At 51.6% G+C, this 17,755-nt stretch overlaps 3 protein-coding genes across 3 annotated transcripts; 2 read left to right on the top strand and 1 right to left on the bottom strand.

Annotated features, from left to right (window-relative positions):
* Nucleotides 1-1,327: 1,327 nt before the first annotated feature.
* Nucleotides 1,328-8,246, top strand: WBP2NL (WBP2 N-terminal like). The gene is made up of 8 exons (XM_015861333.1): nucleotides 1,328-1,459; nucleotides 2,834-2,942; nucleotides 3,430-3,565; nucleotides 4,141-4,233; nucleotides 4,997-5,239; nucleotides 5,630-5,761; nucleotides 6,108-6,184; nucleotides 6,681-8,246. Exons 1-8 carry the CDS (start codon nucleotides 1,401-1,403, stop codon nucleotides 6,726-6,728), a joined length of 897 nt encoding a protein of 298 aa, XP_015716819.1. The 5' UTR covers nucleotides 1,328-1,400; the 3' UTR covers nucleotides 6,729-8,246.
* A 518-nt stretch (nucleotides 8,247-8,764) lies between these two features.
* On the bottom strand, nucleotides 8,765-12,739 carry NAGA (alpha-N-acetylgalactosaminidase). The gene is made up of 8 exons (XM_015861294.2): nucleotides 12,559-12,739; nucleotides 12,272-12,446; nucleotides 12,011-12,188; nucleotides 11,666-11,760; nucleotides 10,884-11,045; nucleotides 10,462-10,659; nucleotides 10,223-10,366; nucleotides 8,765-9,860 (listed from the first exon to the last, which is right to left on the bottom strand). The coding sequence occupies exons 1-8, from the start codon at nucleotides 12,717-12,719 to the stop codon at nucleotides 9,696-9,698; spliced, it is 1,278 nt and encodes a 425-aa protein (XP_015716780.1). The 5' UTR covers nucleotides 12,720-12,739; the 3' UTR covers nucleotides 8,765-9,695.
* A 34-nt stretch (nucleotides 12,740-12,773) lies between these two features.
* Nucleotides 12,774-17,677, top strand: PHETA2 (PH domain containing endocytic trafficking adaptor 2). Its single transcript, XM_015861343.2, has 2 exons — nucleotides 12,774-12,894; nucleotides 13,151-17,677. Exon 2 carries the CDS (start codon nucleotides 13,592-13,594, stop codon nucleotides 14,345-14,347), a length of 756 nt encoding a protein of 251 aa, XP_015716829.1. The 5' UTR covers nucleotides 12,774-12,894; nucleotides 13,151-13,591; the 3' UTR covers nucleotides 14,348-17,677.
* Nucleotides 17,678-17,755: the final 78 nt, after the last annotated feature.

Here is a 17,755-nt window from a genome sequence, read left to right as displayed (position 1 = left end):
AGTCCAGCCATCAACCCGCCACCACCATGCCCACTAACCATGTCCATATGTGTCTCATCCACGTGATTCTGGAACAACTCCAGGGACGATGACTCTGAGAGGGCTCACAACTGCCCTGGGTGTTTCAGTCTGCCCATCACCTGGAAGAAGCAAGTCACCCAGCTGCCAGGGGCTGGACCCCAGAAGAACATCTGGTTTCATTAGCAGTGCACATGCAGAAGGTCATGGTGTGGGACAGTAGTGCTGCAAGAACGGGGAAGTATGCTGGGTTGGGATGGGGCTAGAAAGGCTGGAATGACTGAAGTAAAGCCTGAGGTTTGTGGACAGAGATGTTCAGGGCCAGGACGGGGTGATCCAAGCTTTGCAGAACTGTCTATAAGCTTGTGTTCATATTGTGGCTTTCTGTGGTGATGTCTTCGTAAAGCAAATGTCTCTACCATCCTATTGCCATCCATCCACACACATCAACTCTTCTCAGCACTGCCAGTACATGAAGGTCCTCCCAGCCTTTCTCATCCTCACCGTGTTCATAGATTCCAGTGCTTCATGCAGCCTCCTACCACCACCCCACCTCAGCACCAGGCTTCTTCAGCCTCGACAAGAACTTTGCTCCTCACTGCTGTCTACAGCCACCACACAGAGGACCTTGCAGAGGTCAAACTGCTACAGACACATTGGTAGGAGCCTCCTCCCAGCTCGCATCCACCAGCTGGTCACTTCAGCTCTGCTCAATGTATCACTGGAGCGTGACAGTCACCAGACAAGGGATGTTCCTGTGTGACCACGCCATGACGCCGGGCCCAGCCAGGGCATGGCAGAGAGCTGGCACCGCCGGCAGCAAAGCTGGAAGGGCTTCTTGGACCAAACCTCGGGCTGTGGGGTGAAGGCTGCACTTTTTGCTCTGTATGTGTAAGATTCTGGGGGGGGGGGGGGGGGGGAAGAGGGGGATTAGTTGTAACAAAGTGGTTTTGATGCTCTGCTCTGTGATTTTCTACAGTGGACTGTTTCTAAAGGATGCATAAAGGCCCATTGAGAAAAGCAAGCCTGGTGTCCTTCAGTGCCACCGCAAACCCTGCACACACACAACCTCCCTGCGTGGGGCAGCACAGGGTGTGGGGAGATGGCTGCACAAAGGCCTACAACCTGACCTACAAGTCTGGCCTATTCAGAGCCTACAGAGGCCCGTGTGCTCCGTGACGAGGGGCCCGCTCTGCAGAAGGAGAAAGAAACACGAAAAAAGCATAAAAACACACGAAAAACCCCACAAGGAGCTGACTGCTGGAACCGGGCCCCCAAAACCGAACCGCACCGCCCACGGCGGCCGGGCGTGACGGCACACAGCAACGCGGAGGAAGCGACACCCGGATGTGGCGTCACACGGGGGTCGGGCAGCGGAAGCCATGGCGCTCAATAGGCACCACTCGAATGAAGGCGGTGTCGTCGTCCCCAACGCCGAGAGGTACCGGCGGCCCCGCGGGGAGCCCCGCGCCGGGACTGAGGGCGGGGAAGGGCTCGGGTTGTTGCTGGGCTGCTCTGGGGACGCTGGGGCCTCGCCTTGGCGTAGGTGGGGGCTGTGAAAGTGGCGAAGGGCCTGCACTGCGAGGCGTGTGGAGAGTGGCTGAGCAGCCCTGGATGGCGCAGCACAGAGCAGAGGAGCTGATGGAGGCCTGATGGCGGCTGCAGCTCCTCACGGGGAGCGGAGGGGCAGCGCCGAGCTCTGCTCTGTGTGACAGCGACAGGGCCCGAGGGAACGGCATGGAGCTGTGCCAGGGGGTGAGGGGCAGGGGCTGCACCACAGGGCGGTGGGCCCAGCCCCGAGCTGCCAGAGTACAAGGGGCTTCTGGTCAGTGCTCTCAGACATGTGGTCTGATTCTTGGGTGGTCCAGCAAGTGACCGTGTGGAGCTCGAGTCTCTGAGCCCGAGCTGTTCTCCAAGGCACTGTCCAGCCTTGTGACAGCCACAAGTGGGTGCAAACCAGCTCGGCAGCATCATCACGCCCCGGTGGCAGCCTTGCTATTTGTTTACGTGAGTGCTTGGGCAGGAGTAAGCATTAAGTGACCACATGAATTCTTTCCACTGAAGCAAACAAACCTGAAATTCTGCTTCATTAAATGGTTCAGGATAAGGTTCTGAGTGATGAGGAGATACATTTGCTTATTTTGGGAGAATATTCCTCCTTTGTAATTTGGAATTAGGAAGATCTCTGCTGTGTCTGTCACACCCAGGCAATGTGAAGATATGCATCTAGCTAAAGTTCCTGCAGTCTTTTGGACAGCACTTTTTCCCCTCCTATTAAAGCTAGTTTTTTTCCCTAGCACAGCACTCCATGTCACAAATAGTTGCTTAAATCACATGAAGGAGGGTCAGCAGTGAGGACACTGTGAAGCAACTTCCTCAGCTTACACAGTGGGTGTGGCATTCAGGTAGTTTTGTTTTCCCCTTTGGTGGCCGGTCCCGGATGTGGACATAGAGAAGGGTTTGCTCTGAGGTCATACCTTGACTTCAGAAGAGGGTATCAGAAATCTCATCCTGTTCTGTGCCCTGCCAGGCTTAGACTTGGGCTACTGACATGCAAAGAGAGCAATTCCTTTAGCCTGTTCTGGAGGCAGCTTTTCTTCCTGTTATTTAAACTTTCCCTTTGTAAAGTTTCCCTTGTCAAAGGTGAGAGGATGAATTCTTCCACTCTGCATGAGTTAACCTTGTGTATCCAAAAGAAAAGCTGTAGACCCTGTGTCAGAATTGAGTATGTTAGGGTAATGTTTAGGATTCATGTGACAGCTGTGTGTGCATTAGAGCTGAGGTTGTCTCCAATTGGTCTCATTTCTTCCTGTAGCATTCTCAAGCAGTGTAAAGATGTGGAGCTCTCCTTCAGTGACGTGACAGGCAAGCCTGAAGCCTTCAAAGGCACCAAGAAGGGAATGCTGTATCTCACGCCATACAGGGTAAGTCTGATGCCAACAATACTACCCCTTTCTCCAGGGGGTCTCATAGGCTCTAGACAGCAAACATAGCTGGAGGGAGGAGAAGTGATTTTTTGTTACGATTGGAACCACTGCAAGTCCTAGGTAGGAGAAAGCCTGGTGGAAATAGGACAGTCTGTCCCAGTCACCATGTTGTGATTTAATGTATTGTATCCATAGGTAATTAGTTTATTGGAAAACTGTTGTAACTTATTCTTAAAAATGAGAGTAATAGAACTAAATGTCTGTGTGTGCCCTTGCAGTAAGCTGGTTTGGAACCTGCATTGTTCATGTGAGTAAGTCGTGCTATTGGATCTGTTTGCATCCCATTGCATGAATGCTGTGACACAACACAATACGTTCTGGTCTTAGGGGTTAAACTGTCTTTTTTTTTTGGATGCTGCTGCAACTAGAACTCCATAGCCACACTTTGTTGACTAATTCCAGAGTGTTCCTTCCTGTCTTGCAGATGATCTTCGTGTCAAAGGGCAAGGATCCTATGCAGTCTTTCATGATGCCATTTTATTTGGTGAAAGGATGCTCGATTGAGCAGCCTGTTTTCTCTGCTAATTACATCAAAGGGCAGATTCAGGCTGAGGCGGGAGGTATGTGCTTGTGCTTCATAGGCTGAACTCTTCCCAGGTGTCATCAGTTCTTTTCTGCTGAATGTGCTCCGTACACAGGGCAGGTGGATGGTGCAGCTACAGCAGCACAGTTCACGTCTATGCTAATGTAACTTAGCAGCCTGGATGCGTTTACATGCATCTGGAATGCTGCTGTGTGTCACCAATGTTGCTTTCTTCCCTATTTGATGATGTAACCGTGTTGAGACTTAAAGTCACAGTCATGATTAGACATGGGGAGCTGCAGAAGGCAAGGCAGATATTCAGACCAAGGCTTCTGGTTCAAATTTGTTCTGTCTTCAGCCTTGGAATTAGTTTATATGTATTGTGATGGCGTCTGGCCTATGCTATGGATTCCTGTTCTGAACAATGCTTTGTGACTGGGTTGTCTGGATTGCCATAAACCCGCTTTCTCAGGCTGAAATCTTTAAGACAGTGGTTTTAAAATAATTCTAAAATGAGGAAGAATAAAAATAAGTTGAACATTAACTGTTTTGCTGTCTTGACTGCTACTGAGGTCGTCAATAATCTGTTTCAATTCTAATTCTCACCCCTAGGTGGCTGGGAAGGGCAGGGAACGTTTAAACTGACTTTCAACAGTGGAGGAGCCATTGAGTTTGGACAGCTGATGTTCAAAGCTGCCTCTAGTGGTAAGAGATCTTCAGGGCCTGCAGTTCCCCTATGATTGATTGAGCTTGTTAGGGAGAAGTGCTCTTCAAGTTCCTGGAGGGTGTGTATGAGGGGGAGGAGGGGAGTGTTTACACATCAATGGTTTGTTTGTTTTACAGGGGACTTTTGTTTTTCTTTCCAATCCTTTTTCTTTCTTTTGACTGAATGCTTTATGCAATCAGAACATCCTGGAGTTTGGCTGCTGAGGTGGCTTTCCTTTTTCTATGGAGCCTGATTTCTCCTTGGCGGGGAAAACAAATTGAAACATGTGATGGTGGAAAAACTGTTCCCTGTCCTTTCCCTCAACCCAGTTCTCTAATAGCGGAGTGAGATGGGGGGGATTTAACATGTCCACTTTTGCAGGAAGGAAAAAGAAAGAAACATTCATGTGTAAGACTTCTGAAAGGAAATAGATCTACAATCTATTCTGATAAGAACATTAAAAAACACTATTGGTACTTAGTTAAAACAGTCCTTTATTCTAGCTGTGAGAGCCATGTGTTTGAGCTGTTACTTGATAGCTTTTTTGCAGCTGGCTTCCTTTAGTACCATGTGAATTTACAGCAAGGAAAGTACAGGTGAATCCTTTTTAAGCGCAGTCCTTTGTTGCAACTGCATAGAGTGGGCATCTCTAGAATTCAGGGGATGGAAAATCGGTCCATATAAATGGCACTATTTTGCTTTAGTTCCATATGTTCAGTTACAGCAAAAAGATGTCTGACTTAATAAATATGTGCTGTTCAGCTTCCAGCGGAGTTCCTCTCCAGCCCCCTGGCTATGGATACACACCTGTACCTGGAGGCTATGCACCTGTCCCACCTGTTCCTGGGGGCTATGCACCTGTTCCTGGGGGCTATGCACCTGCTCCAGGGGGCTACGCTCCTCCTCCACCACCTCCAAATGGTCCTTACCCTTATGCACCACCTCCAATGAATGCCTATGGACCTGCTCCCCAGCCCATGGGGTATCCATACGCCCCAAATCCAGGTATGGAAGTGGTGTGATGATGTGCGGTTGGTTTGTTAAGTATTAGTTGTAAAAATGTTGATGCTGTGATGTGGGTTATTGTAGTTTTATGTCTATCGAGGGTCCTTCTCCTTGCAAAGTCTGTCATGGTCTTGGTTACACCTGTATATCTCTGTAGTTGTGGCTGAATAGCGGGTGGGAGGTAGAAATGCAGTATGTAAATTGTGCTGCTTCTTGACAGAGAGTTGTTGCCTGCTGGCCTGGCAGGCATTAGCAAGATGTAAAACTGCAGCTGCCTGCATCTCCACTGAGCTTCTCTCACTGATCTTCCCTCTGGGCCTAGGAGCTTGCTGTCCCTCTCTTTGGTCACCATAGTCCAAAGTATCAGTCTGGTGTCATCTTTTTTTTTAGGTATTTACCCACCGCTGCCCAACATGAACTCCACAAATGGGATACCACCTCCTCCCCCCTACTCTGGGCCATCTCCTGCGGGACCCTCAGCCCCATCAACTTCCACACCTTGGGTGGATTCGGGTATGCCAGGTAAATAGGTCTGATACAAAAGGCTGCTCAGGGGTTGGGGCAGTGGGTGACACTAGGCACACACAGCTGCTGCCGTTGCAGGAGCTGTTACCTTGATCTGTTATTTGAGATTATGGGTCTTGGTAGGCACTCAGCTCTGTGTTATACAGCTTGTAGTCATCTTTAGCTGGTTTGCAGCCTTCCTGAAGTGCTATGAATTCAAGACAAACTTGCTGTGGTAGCTTCTGTCTCTTGGGACATTTGTTGACTCTTCAGAAGTGCTGTGGCTGGGCTGGAGGTTCAGGGGTGGGGTGGCTGTGTAAGTAATGGGCATGCCTTATGCTTGCTCCTTCTCTTTCCTTTCTAGGGAACAGTAAAGCCATGGAAGCTACTTCCAGTGCGTATTATAACCCTGCTAACCCACACAATGTGTACATGCCCATGGTAAGTGCTGTGCTCCATGTGTGTCTGCTTTTCCTTTGCTTAGAGAGACAGAACTTTGCTTTCCTAGTAAATTTTAGAGCACCTTAGTTTTGAAAAAGCACAGAAAATACACACTTTCCTGGGGGGAGGTGTGGATGACAGTGCCATGAAGAAAGTTTGTTAAATCCTTGATCTAGAAAGGAGGAGATTCATCCAGCAGCGGCAGTTCAGTACTCGTCTTATTCTTACATGCATGAAGCTCTGGTAGTGAGGATATGGATTTAAAACAGAGCTTTTGTTGTCTATTTTCGAGGAGATGTTCAATGGCAATTATATGGCAGGTAGCATATATCCTGGAGCATGAACTGATGCTGGAGAGGGATGATGCGGTACAATAACAGCTTAAAAAACAGCATTCAGCTCTGGCAGTAAGTGCTTGTAAGCCAAGCCTGAGAATTTCTGGGAAGAGCTCTTCACTAAGCAGGCAGGGCTGCTGACTAGTCTTATCTCCTTCCAGGATCAGCCACCTCCTTATGCACCTCCTGAAGACAAGAAGAACAACTAACAGACGGAAATTGCAGCCAGCCTCCCACACTCTCTCTCTCCCCTGGAAGACGACTTGGCTGTCGCTACCCGTTGGGTTAACATATCTCTGTGTTTCTCTGTGTAGATACAATGTGCATAGCACTGGGCACCTGCCCTCCTTAACGTTAAGTCACTGGCAATACAAGGCAGAACAATAGCACTTTCCTGCTCCTTTGCTTTATCTCATGGGGTCGAAGCACTAACCTTTTGCTCAGCCTTTGGCTTGAGGAGAGAGATGGACTTCTTAAACCAGTAGATCACATCACTAATCCTTGAGTAAAACACGAAAGCTGTGGCATCTTCGAGTAAAACTACTTGGAATGCCAAACTTGTAACCTCTTCTGAAGCACCATCAAAGAAGAAAATAGAGAAAGCCATGAAGTTTCTTTGCAAAAACTGAAAAGGTATTTAAAAAAAAAAAAAGTTTCCTTAAACTGCAGCACAGCTCAGCATAAGATGGGACTCTGGAAATCCTGTGTTGTTTCTTGTCCTGTCGTGGGCTAACAGTCCTGGGGTGAGACACTTGGGAAATGCATCCTGAGAGACGCTGAAGCATTTGGAGGTGTGAACTGGAGATGGACCCCAGCTCAGCACTAGGTCTGGAAGGGACAATCCTACTGCACTCTTGATAGCCAGAGGAGTGACCCCATAAAATCAGTCTGCCTGTGTAGACCTTGAATAGAACAGCAGTGATGTGCTGCAGAGCTGCAAGTTGAGCTCTACAGGTGTGTAAACTGGTATTCCTTTCACTCCTGGAAGCAAGTCCGTTATCTGTGCAATAATCCTGTGTCACGTAGCTGTTCTTGCACAATGGAGTCTAGCTGAGCAGGAACCTGCTGCCTCGGAGCAAAATGTGTTACATTACGAAGATAACTTGGCACTGGCCTTGTCAGGAGACAGATCTCACAACACTGGCTCCCTCCGCTGAGGAAGCTTGTGCCACTCATTGTGCACAATGAGGAAGAAGTCTCTTCCTTGGGCCACTGCAGCCAGGGTGCATGTGCCTACACCTGAGCAGCAAGGGTAGGTGCTGCAGAAGTGGAGTTTGGTTGCTCACGGCTGCAGTGCTCAGGTGTGGTGTTACTAACGTGTGGGTCCCTTGCAGGTGCTGTGGCTGCTCAGCTGCAGCCTTTTCTTCCTCTCTAGGACATAGTGCCATTAAACCTGCTCTGCCAAGAGCCCCTCTAGTCTGGTGGAGACCTGTGTGATCCTTTATATATGGGTTAATTGTACTTCTTTTCACAGCCTTTCTACCTTCACAGTGAAGGGGAAGGGCTCTTTTTCCTTTTAACCTGTGCGTGTGTCAGGACCTTCCTGTAAGTCAGGCTCGTGTGACTTAAATCTTTCAATTTTTAAAGCAGTCCTGTATGGGGAGGAAGGTGAATTTCCTTTAAAAACACCTCTGAAACTTGAGTTAGAGGTGTTCAGATGACTCTGTATTTTAAAAAGTTTGTAACTTCCGAATTGCACTTTAATACAGAAGAGTTGATACCTGTAACTGCCTGTTTCCTGTTGTGCGTGTGCATTGTGTTGACTGTCATCGATTCTGCTTAGTGCCCAGGAAGCTGTAACAAATAGGGATCACTGTGGCTGTTCTCAGGTTGCTCCAATGTTTACAGCTACACTGAAGCTGGAGCCAAGTAATTCAGTGGGACAGAAACATTGGTTTCAGCTCATCTTTGGATGGGACAAGGCTGACACATGGCATTGTTCTTGTCCAGAACTGGTACATAATGGTGTCCTAGGGCAGGCACCGCGCTGCTGCTGTTTCCTCCAATACAGGATAAATACATAGTAAAATGGTAGCTGGTGGTGGACTGTGACACGTGAGTTTCTCCTTGTGCCGAGGAAAGCCAGTACCTAAGCACAATGTAACTACTAGGAAGCTCCTTCCTACTCACTGCAAACCCGGTCCAACAGGAAGCCAATACCTGTTTTTCAGTGGAGTTTGTTTAGTTCTGAGGAATTCGCCCTAAAATCCCCTATTGATTAAATGAGTAAATCTGAAACAGCCAGCACCCTGCTTCCCTTTTATTTCAGTTACATAGCCAAAATCACAAAAACAAAGTCAGCTCCTGCAAAGATGTGAAACAGACACATCATTTATTCATTTCTTTCTAGCACTACAAAGCATCGCATTCAGCATCTTGCTACTGCACCATAAAGTCTCTGCAAGGGGCAGGAATTAGCCATGTGGCCCTTTAAGAAGGGGAGTGGGCTTCTAGTCTTTATCTGAATAGAAAGAGGAAGTTCATTTTCTCAGTAATTTAAAGTAGGGTGAGTTCCTGCTTTGAGGTTTCACCTTGTGTGGGTCTCCCTGGGCTGCCCTGTCCTTGCAAGGGGTGATTTTGGTGAGGGTTGCACCCCTCCTCAGGTGGTCAGGGGAGGCCACAGCCCACCTGAGCCCATTCTATTTGTGCAGGCTGCCTTTAAAGGAGGAGCCTTTCCCTGAGAAATGCTGGAGGGTTCAGCCTCACAAGACCGAGATGCAACCTGGCCAGCACCCATGAGCATCTCCCAGCTTAAGACCACCAAAAATAAGCATGAGCACCTTCCAGACACCACCTGTGCACAATGCACTACAGCTCTGCAACTTTTCATGCTAACACCATAGTGAAGCTACTGGGATTGTGTGTGGGGATGGTGCCTGGGCAGAGGAGTGCAGCCCTGTGGGCAGCCCTTTGTCCTAAGCCAAGCAAAGGAAAAAAGGCAACCACGTGTGGTCCTGAAGGACGGTCTCTGGGGATATTCCTCTTCTGTAGGAGGACCTCAGAGTGCTTTGAATGCCCACGGGAGGGAGTAACAAGAAGTCCTGCTTCACATGGAATGAGTAGAAATCATCAGGGGGTGCCAGGTGTGCAAGCTGCATGTCCTCCTCCATCCACGCCAGAAGAAGGCACTTGAGCGGTGGTGAGATGTATCCTGGGGCTCCCGATGGCCGTGGGCCTCACAGAAGGGGCAGGCGGGACGCCCCCCCAGGGGCTTGCTGCTGGATGAGCAGTGCTTTGGGATGCAGGTACCACATCACCACCCCTGAGGGGTTGATGATCACTGTGAAGTTGTCTTGTGTCTTCAGGTCACTGATGATCTCCCCACTGTACACATCTTGCACCTGGAAGAGACAACAGGAAGCTGTTAGAATGGCACAGACATACACCTTGAGGTTTTGCCACGGTCAGGTCATAGAATCATTGAGGTTGGAATAGACTGCTGAGATCCAACCACCAACCCATCACGCCATGCCCACTAACCATGTCTCTCAGTGCCACATACACAACTCTGAATGCCTTCAGGGATGGTGACTCCATCACCTTCCTGAGCAGCCTGTTCCAGCACAGCACCACTCTTCTGGATTAGAAATTGTTGATTGTATCCAACCTGAACTTCCCTGGCACAACCTTCCCAAAATGCAGTGGTGGCAGCAGTGGGGAGCTGGAAGGAGGGGTGCAGGCACAGGATGCCCTCAGGGCTCACCTCATATGCAGCTCCCTTGGGGAAGCCAAGCTTGACCAGACTGGTGGTGTAGCGGAAGGGCATGTCTGTCCTCCGGCTGAAGAAGACCAGGGCGCTGGCGCCCTGTGACAGCGGGCGCAGGAACACCTCAATGTGGGATTTCTCCTATGGTGAGGACAGACAGGTGAGACAGCCTAATGCCCACAGCACTCTTCATGTTCTGCATACATCCTCCCACACACATACGCTCTCCCCCTAACCTTGATGATCCTGCGCCCCTGGATTCCTAGGGGGTCCTGGTTTATCTGGATCATCAGGCGGTTCTGCAGGATCTCCTTGGCACTTGGCGAAATAGTGCGCAGGTCAGTGGACATGAGGAGTGGAGCTGCCATGATGGTCCACAAGGCCATTTGGGAGCGTGACTGCTCATAGCTGAGACCAAAGTTTCCAATGATGAGCTGCAGGGGGGAGGAGGCAAAGGTTGTAAAAAAAGTGAAAAGCATTTCTGTGTGTCCTGCTTCCCCACAGCCAGGACATCCACCTCTGCTAGGCACTAAGAAATTGGCCCACACACAAAAACACTTGCTGATGCCCCTTCGATTCAGCACTCCCTTCCACTCAGGCAATGACACCTGTGCTATAGGACAGGCATAGTCTGGGGGTTACAGGTGCACTGCCATACCATGTCTGGGTCATTCCAGTGGCCAGGGCCAGCTGCCGGCTGCAGCACATCCTGGTTTGTGAAGAACCAGTCCACGATGGAAAGCACGCTGACCCATGAGTCCTCGATGTCATCGTAGTTCCGCCACAGGTTGCAGATCTCACCCAGGAGAGTGTAGTTCACCTAGAGGGGAGCACAGAGTCAGAGGGGATGGAGGCTGCGTGTGGGGGCACTGGACACCATGGGTGGAGGCAGGGAGAAGGGGCATGAGGACTTGTTGGGATGTGCAGCACCTAGAGGGTGTTTGCAAGCCAGAAGGATCTGGAGGAGGGCAACGTCTTGTGATTAAGGAGGACAGAGTCATATCCCAGTACAACTGGACTCATCCCAGTATGACAGAACATCTGGCAAAACAACCACAGAGGCTATGAGTCTATAGGATCAGCTGCAAGAAGGGAACATGAGCAACTTGGGATAGATTCAGAAAGTGCAAGGGGATAAAAAGCCAGTGCACTCAGCTCTCAAAAAGCATCACAAAGAGAAACACCCACTGGGGAGGACCAGAAGTGTAATTTCAAGCATTCAAGCCGGAAAGGACCAGTCTTAGCAGAACAGGCTGTCAGGATCAATGCCACTCAAACTGAGCATTGTCCCATGGCCTTCTCCAAACTTCCATCAGCCAGCTGTATCGGGAACCCTGTATGGCCAAGGATGCCTGGCAGAAGGCCATGTCCCACTAGAAGTGGGGCAGTAAGAGGGATGCAGGACACAGGCTGGACAACAGAAAGTGGGACAGTGCTCACCTTTGGAGGCAGCCCCCCTTGGTAGGCCGGCCAGCTGCAGGAGTAGACGATGGGGCGGCCAGTAGCATTCAAGGCCCTTGCCATTTCTGGGTAGCCTTTGGGAGAGAAGGAAACTGGTGAAGGAGATGGATGACAGAAGAGATCACAGGATCACAGAATTGTAGGGGTTGGAAGGGACCTCTAGAGATCATCGAGTCCAACCCCCCTGCCAGAGCAGGTTCCCTATACCAGGTCACACAAGTAGGCGTGTGAGGGAGTAAGAGAAGTCAAGTTTCCAGTAGATGGGTGGCTACTCGTGAGTCAAGCAGTGAGTGCACAACTGTCAGCCAACCGCAAAGCTGTTACCCTGTGCCTGCGCCTTCCCTGATGAGTAGCACCCATCCAGCTTCAGCATGTCCACACCCCACTCAGCGAAGGTCTGTGCATCCTGCACCACACGGTCCAGTGTAGTGCCCGGGTATCCCCCGCAGGTGAGCGTGCCCAGGTCACCATAAATGCCCAGCTTCAAGCCTCGGGCATGGACCTGTGAGGAGAGATGGGGATGAGGGGATCCCAGGGACCGAGCTCTGTCCATTGCAATAAGGCAGGGATGTGGAGGGCACTCACGTAGTCAGCCAAGGCCTTAATGCCCCGGGGGAACCTCTCGGGGTCAGGCAGCAGCCGGCCCTCAGCATCACGCTGCTTGGCAGCCCAGCAGTCATCGATGTTAATGTACTGGTAGCCCAGCTCCCGCCAGCCGTCCTCTGCTATGCGGTCCGCCATCTCCATGAAGAGCATCTCACTGCGGGACAGGAGACGTGCCCGGTAGAACCCCTGCCACCGCAGTGCCTCAGGGGCCGGCTGGGGCGCTGGCAGTCACGGCGCAGTGACCCAGACACGGCGCTCCCCGTTACCTGATGCACTGTCGGGGCTCCTCCCGGCAGTTGACGTTGCAGCGGAACCGCTCCCAGGACAGCCAGCCCATGGGCGGGGTGCGCGCCAGCCCGTTCTCCAGCCCGCGGGCGGGCAGCACCAACAGCGCGGCCAGCACCGCCAGCACCACCGGCACCGCCATCCCCGCGCTGCCTCCGGGCCACGGACACGGCCCTCCCCGCCCCGGGCCGCTCACGTGACACCGCATCACCTGACCGCCCGCTCCGCCCCCCGCCCGGCCCCCGAGCGCGGCGGGGCGGACCGGCAGCTGCCGCGCTGCACGGCGCCGGGAGAGCTGCCGCGAGGAGCGGCCGGAGGTGAGACGGGAGGGGCCGGCGCTGTGTCCGCGTGTTCTCAGCCCTGCGGCGGGCGCGGAGGGAGGGAGGGGTCCGGGAAAGGGGCTGAGCGAGGTCCGGAGCTGGGACTGGGCTCCGCGTTGGAGCCCGTGCAAGTGTCCTGGGCTGTGCTCCTCGCTAATACGTAGTAGTGGGAACCACGCGGTGCTTTGCTCTTACAGTCCTTGTGCAGCTCCTTGCTCTCGTTCTGACTCTCCCCTGCCTTCCCTTGTAACAGGTATGGAGCTCTGTGCAGTGGAGCCGTGGAGCTACTAAGCAAGAAAGCAGCCGGCCCAAGGAAGATGTGGAGGGGCCGCGGTCTGACCCACCAAGCCAGCATGGCTTAGGGCAGTGCTGGCTGCAGTGCTGGGGAATGGCCCGTGGGACTGCACGGTCCTGAGCATGGTTGTGGAGAGGATGCTCAAAATGAGGTCTCAGGGCATCTGCAAATGCCCTCTTCTCCATGTTTTACGACAGAAGAGAAAGCAAGATGAGTGCTTGCTGTTTCTTCAATGTGCTCCATAAAAAACCTGCAAAGTAGGTCACTGGCAGAGGAAGAAGCAAAGCAGCATCTCTGCAGGAGGCAGTGTTGTAGTGGTGTCCTGGAGGTTGTCCCCGCAGGTGCTGTACCAGTTGGATGGACAGCACACAGCACTGAGCTGACCGCTGCTCCGTGGCCATGAAGCTGAATGAGCGCAGCGTGGCCCATTACGCCACCTGTGACTCACCCACTGACCACGCCGGCTTCCTGCGCAAGCGTGTGGAGCGGCACCACCACCACGGCCACCACGGCACCTCCTACCAGCGCCGATGGTTTGTCCTCAAGGGCAACCTCCTCTTCTACTTCGAGGAGCGCGACAGCCGGGAGCCCGTGGGGCTGGTGGTGCTGGAGGGCTGCACTGTGGAGCTCTGCGAGGCCGCCGAGGAGTTTGCCTTTGCCATCCGCTTTGATGATGCCGGCGCCAAGGCCTACGTGCTGGTGGCCGACGGGCAGGCTGCCATGGAGGCCTGGGTGAAGGCGCTGTCACGGGCCAGCTTTGACTACATGCGGCTGGTGGTGCGGGAGCTGGAGAAACAGCTGGAGGAGGCCTGCAGCAGCTTGGCTGCGTGCCGCAAGTCACCGCGGAAGTCCTCTTCAGGCAGGAGGCGTCACCTCTCCAACCCTGCCCTGCCGCCTGTCCAGGAGAAACAGCACGTCCTGGAGAACGGGTACTCCACGTGGGGCAGCAGCCCTGACCGCGACGGAGGGCACGCAAAACCCCCACCCCTGCCTCCACGCCGACGCTCAGCCGTGGGGTCCTCGGTCCCTGCCTTGCAGGAGAGCCCGGTGTCTCCAGAGACAACCTGCTTTGCTAAGCTGCACCACTGGTACGGTCAGGAGATCGCGGTGCTGAGGCAGGAGTGGCAGGAGAGGCAGAAGAGGGTACATCCATGAGGTGGGGACACAGAGCCGGAGCTGAGCGAGGCACGCTGCTTTCCCCTTCCCTCACCAGCTGCCTCCATGCAGGAGGGCCTTTGTGCTCCATAGGACTCAGTGTACCAACAGGCATCACCCTCTTTCCGTGGGTATGGCTGGGCAAAGTGCCCTGCTGTCCTTACGTGGTGGATGCTCTGGGTGTTTCATCATTCACTTTGGTTTTGTTTCTCAGTGTGGAAGTTTGCACAGGTCAGCATTTATTATTGTCTGTGACATTGCGCTGAAGCCCTTCTGCCTTTGCTCTTTGGCTGCAGAAAAGATTGACTCTTGTGAAATGCCTCCAATGGGCTGCTGGCCACAGCACTCCTACAGCCTGATGCCTGGTTAGCTGCTCGTGAGCTTTAGGAGGACAAAGATGCCATGGCTTTGGCTGGCCCAGGAGCCGTGGCTCATCATGATGAGTTCCCATTTGATCTGACTGTGCTGCCGGCACAGGCTGCTCTTCCTGGGGCTTCTGGTTGAGTGCCAGAGCTCTGCAAAGCTCCCTGAGCAGCAGGGTGGGGAACAGGGCAGTGTACAGAGCCACAGCACAGCTGTGTTTGCAAACATCATCTTTTTTTAACTTTCAGCTGCCCTCATGCCTGGTCCCTGCTGTGTCCCTCGGAGTGTCTGTAAGTAAGGCTTATGGGGAGGGCAGGAGGAAAGCTGGGCTTTGATCTGAATAACGGCAAGGATCACAAGCTCCTTGAGGCATTAGTACCTAGCTGCAGTCAAGCCTGTGCATTCCTCTGGCTCAAGTCTTCCCTGTTAAAAGAGGAACGGTAAAGGCTGCCTGCCTTCATAGAGTGAATTTATCAGCCTCTGCACAGACCACAGACAGTGCCATATAGGGCTCTGGCTGCTGGTCAGATGCAGGAGATGGAGTGCAGAGCTGTGAGGCCCTTTTTGATGTGATCACGATGATGTGTTTGAGGCACTGTGGGGGAGCTGGGTAGAGCCACGCAGTTGGAGGAGAGGAGGGACATCAAGTATGCTCCTGTGGAGCAGCTGGCCCTAGGAACATCAGAGGCAAAGGAGTGAGTTACTGTGGCTTCCCAGCCCTGTGTGCCAGCAGTGTTTGTACTTGCCTTGCTCTAAAAGCCATATAATCTCCTACCAAAGCCAGATCTTGTCCTGCTGGGCTTCCCTCCAGCTCTCTGTCAGCATCATGGGGCTGACTGCAGGAGCACATCCCATATAGTTACCTGCTAGTCAGAGCCCTTAACCAAAGGCCAATGGTACATTACGCAGTGCTGAGTGCAGTAGCCCGAGGACTAGAATCCTCTCTAGTGAATGTTTATAAATATCTTTCCTCATCTTGGCCAGGGCTGCTTTTCAAAGCAGAAAAACGCACAAAACAGCCTTGTGTTTCCTCTCTAACAGCATTAAGCCTGTTTTTATTGCCCTGTTCTGTTAAGGAGTGATGCTAGGGAAGCAGCAGGCTGTGCCATAGCATGACATGGGTACCCATTTACCTTTCTGGAGCTGAATGTACTCAGCCTTACGTTCTGCTATAACTGCTAGAGGTTGTCAGGGGCAAAAATCAAATGGCTTCCATTATCTTCTGGTGCCTTTGAAGATCTCTCTAGTAGTTCTAGATGACAATCTTCCTGCCTAGCCATGGTGTGTTAGCATAAATCAGACCTCAAGTCAGGTCTGACTTTGGGCAGTAGGAATGTAACCTCGACAAACAAGTGGTGCAATCCAATAATCTCTACATCATGTTTGCATTTTTCTGTAGCAGAGAACTTAAAGGTTGGGAGGGTTTTGTTGTTGTTGCCTAAGAGAAAACAGTAATGAGAGAATAGGATCAGGAGGGCCAAGTGTGGGTCTGTGTCCCATCAGGAGCTGTCAGGATTCCCAACAGCAGCATTAGGAATGGTGCTACCTCCCCACTGTGGGTTCTTAGGGCTGGGTCAGATGTGGATTGCCTCTTTCTTCTTTTTTAATGCAATACAGAGAGAATCTTCCTGATGTTTCAGACTCGCATAAGACAGTTTGATGGCAAAGATCTACCTTCCAAAATAAATCAAAATGTACCGGGACTCCCTACGTGAGACTCAAGAATCAGGAGAGACTCGAAGGAGAAAATAGATGAACAGAGCCAGTTCAGTCTGAACCGGACCTGAAACAGCATTATTCATATACAGGCGGTTTCACTTTTTAAAGAAGCATAGTTGATTTTAATGAGCCAGGATTGTGCCAGTAACACTCCTAAGGAGCTTATATTTAATGCCCAATCTGCCCCATTCAAACCAGACAATATCCACATCACCTGGCTTTGCTTTAGCAAATATTCCAGCTAAATCCTAAATCCTGCAAATGAGGAGATGGGCTCTCCTTCCTGTCTGACTGCATTTAGAGTCATGCTGCTTTTTATTCTGCAGCACTGAGAGGAAAACAGCAGAATCATGCCAAATATCTGTGTGCAGCCCAGCAGGGCTCATCCAAAAGTGCTGTGGGGCTCTGGGTGCACTTAGGGCTACCTCTCAGCCCCATAGCAAGGCAAGGACTGCTCTTTTGGGGCTAGAAAGAGCTTCCTACCTTCTCTTATTATTATTATTTTTAATAGAAAATGTGTGGCCAGAAGGATCCTTAGCAAAAGGAGACAGAGTGTTTTAAAGCTGCAAGGTTGCTCTTTTTCTAGTCCTGAAGGGATTTTGGAGGGTTTTCTTTAAAGTGATGGGGAAGAAAACAAATGCTTGAATCGGAGTGCTTTAATTTAAAGCAATTTAAAGACCAGAAGCAGGAGCGAGGTTGTGGTTCTGACACAGTGTGCTTTGCCAGTAATGGGGCCCAACCTGTCAAAACAAACAGGGATGCAATCCTTGCAGCTTTCTGGGTTCAGGATTTCAGCTCGGGCCCACATCTTATCACTGTGTGCACATTTATGCTTCATACAGCAGCCACTGTGATGCTTTCTCTTTGCTCTGAAGTCAGGCCCCAGAGGTGAGGCTGACCCACCTCCCAGGCGCTGATTTGGGCTGGCCAACCCCCTCTTGGTACCACACTGTGTAATAGAAGGGGCTGCCTCAGCCCAGGGAGCTGAGAGGAGCCCTGTGCTGGTGGGCGCCGGGATTTCTGTGTAGGCCCAGCGTCACTTCACAGGCTCCAGGTAACACTACAGGCAGTTCACCTGAACGCCCCTCTCTTGAGGTGCTTCTATTTTAACTATAGTCCGCGTTCTTTCCAAGGGGCAGGTTTGCGCAAGCCTTATTTTACCTGCAGAACTCGTGTGTGTTATGATACATTTCAGTTACCGTTTGTATTTTATGCTATCTGGCTGAATAAACAATTTACTATTCGTAATGCCGTGTCACCACAACTCCCACACCCGCGGCCGGGCGTTACCACAGAGCTGAGGGCTGAGCGGGAAAGCCGCGCCCA

The sequence above is a fragment of the Coturnix japonica genome, chromosome 1 (assembly GCF_001577835.2).
Source record: "Coturnix japonica isolate 7356 chromosome 1, Coturnix japonica 2.1, whole genome shotgun sequence".
Lineage (NCBI taxonomy): Eukaryota > Metazoa > Chordata > Aves > Galliformes > Phasianidae > Coturnix > Coturnix japonica.
The sequence above is the reverse complement of the archived record's forward strand: the minus strand, read 5'-3'. Positions and strand labels throughout refer to the sequence as shown.

Excerpts from the sequence above, each read along its gene's own strand:
- WBP2NL (XM_015861333.1), top strand. The coding sequence starts at position 1,401 with ATGGCGCTCAATAGGCACCACTCGAATGAAGGCGGTGTCGTCGTCCCC. Across the intron at positions 2,943-3,429 it reads TGTATCTCACGCCATACAGG|ATGATCTTCGTGTCAAAGGG; the intron begins GTAAGTCTGATG and ends CCTGTCTTGCAG. Across the intron at positions 4,234-4,996 it reads GTTCAAAGCTGCCTCTAGTG|CTTCCAGCGGAGTTCCTCTC; the intron begins GTAAGAGATCTT and ends TGTGCTGTTCAG.
- NAGA (XM_015861294.2), bottom strand. The coding sequence starts at position 12,719 with ATGGCGGTGCCGGTGGTGCTGGCGGTGCTGGCCGCGCTGTTGGTGCTG. Across the intron at positions 12,189-12,271 it reads TTAAGGCCTTGGCTGACTAC|GTCCATGCCCGAGGCTTGAA; the intron begins GTGAGTGCCCTC and ends CTCTCCTCACAG. Across the intron at positions 10,367-10,461 it reads AGGGGCGCAGGATCATCAAG|GAGAAATCCCACATTGAGGT; the intron begins GTTAGGGGGAGA and ends TCCTCACCATAG.
- PHETA2 (XM_015861343.2), top strand. The coding sequence starts at position 13,592 with ATGAAGCTGAATGAGCGCAGCGTGGCCCATTACGCCACCTGTGACTCA.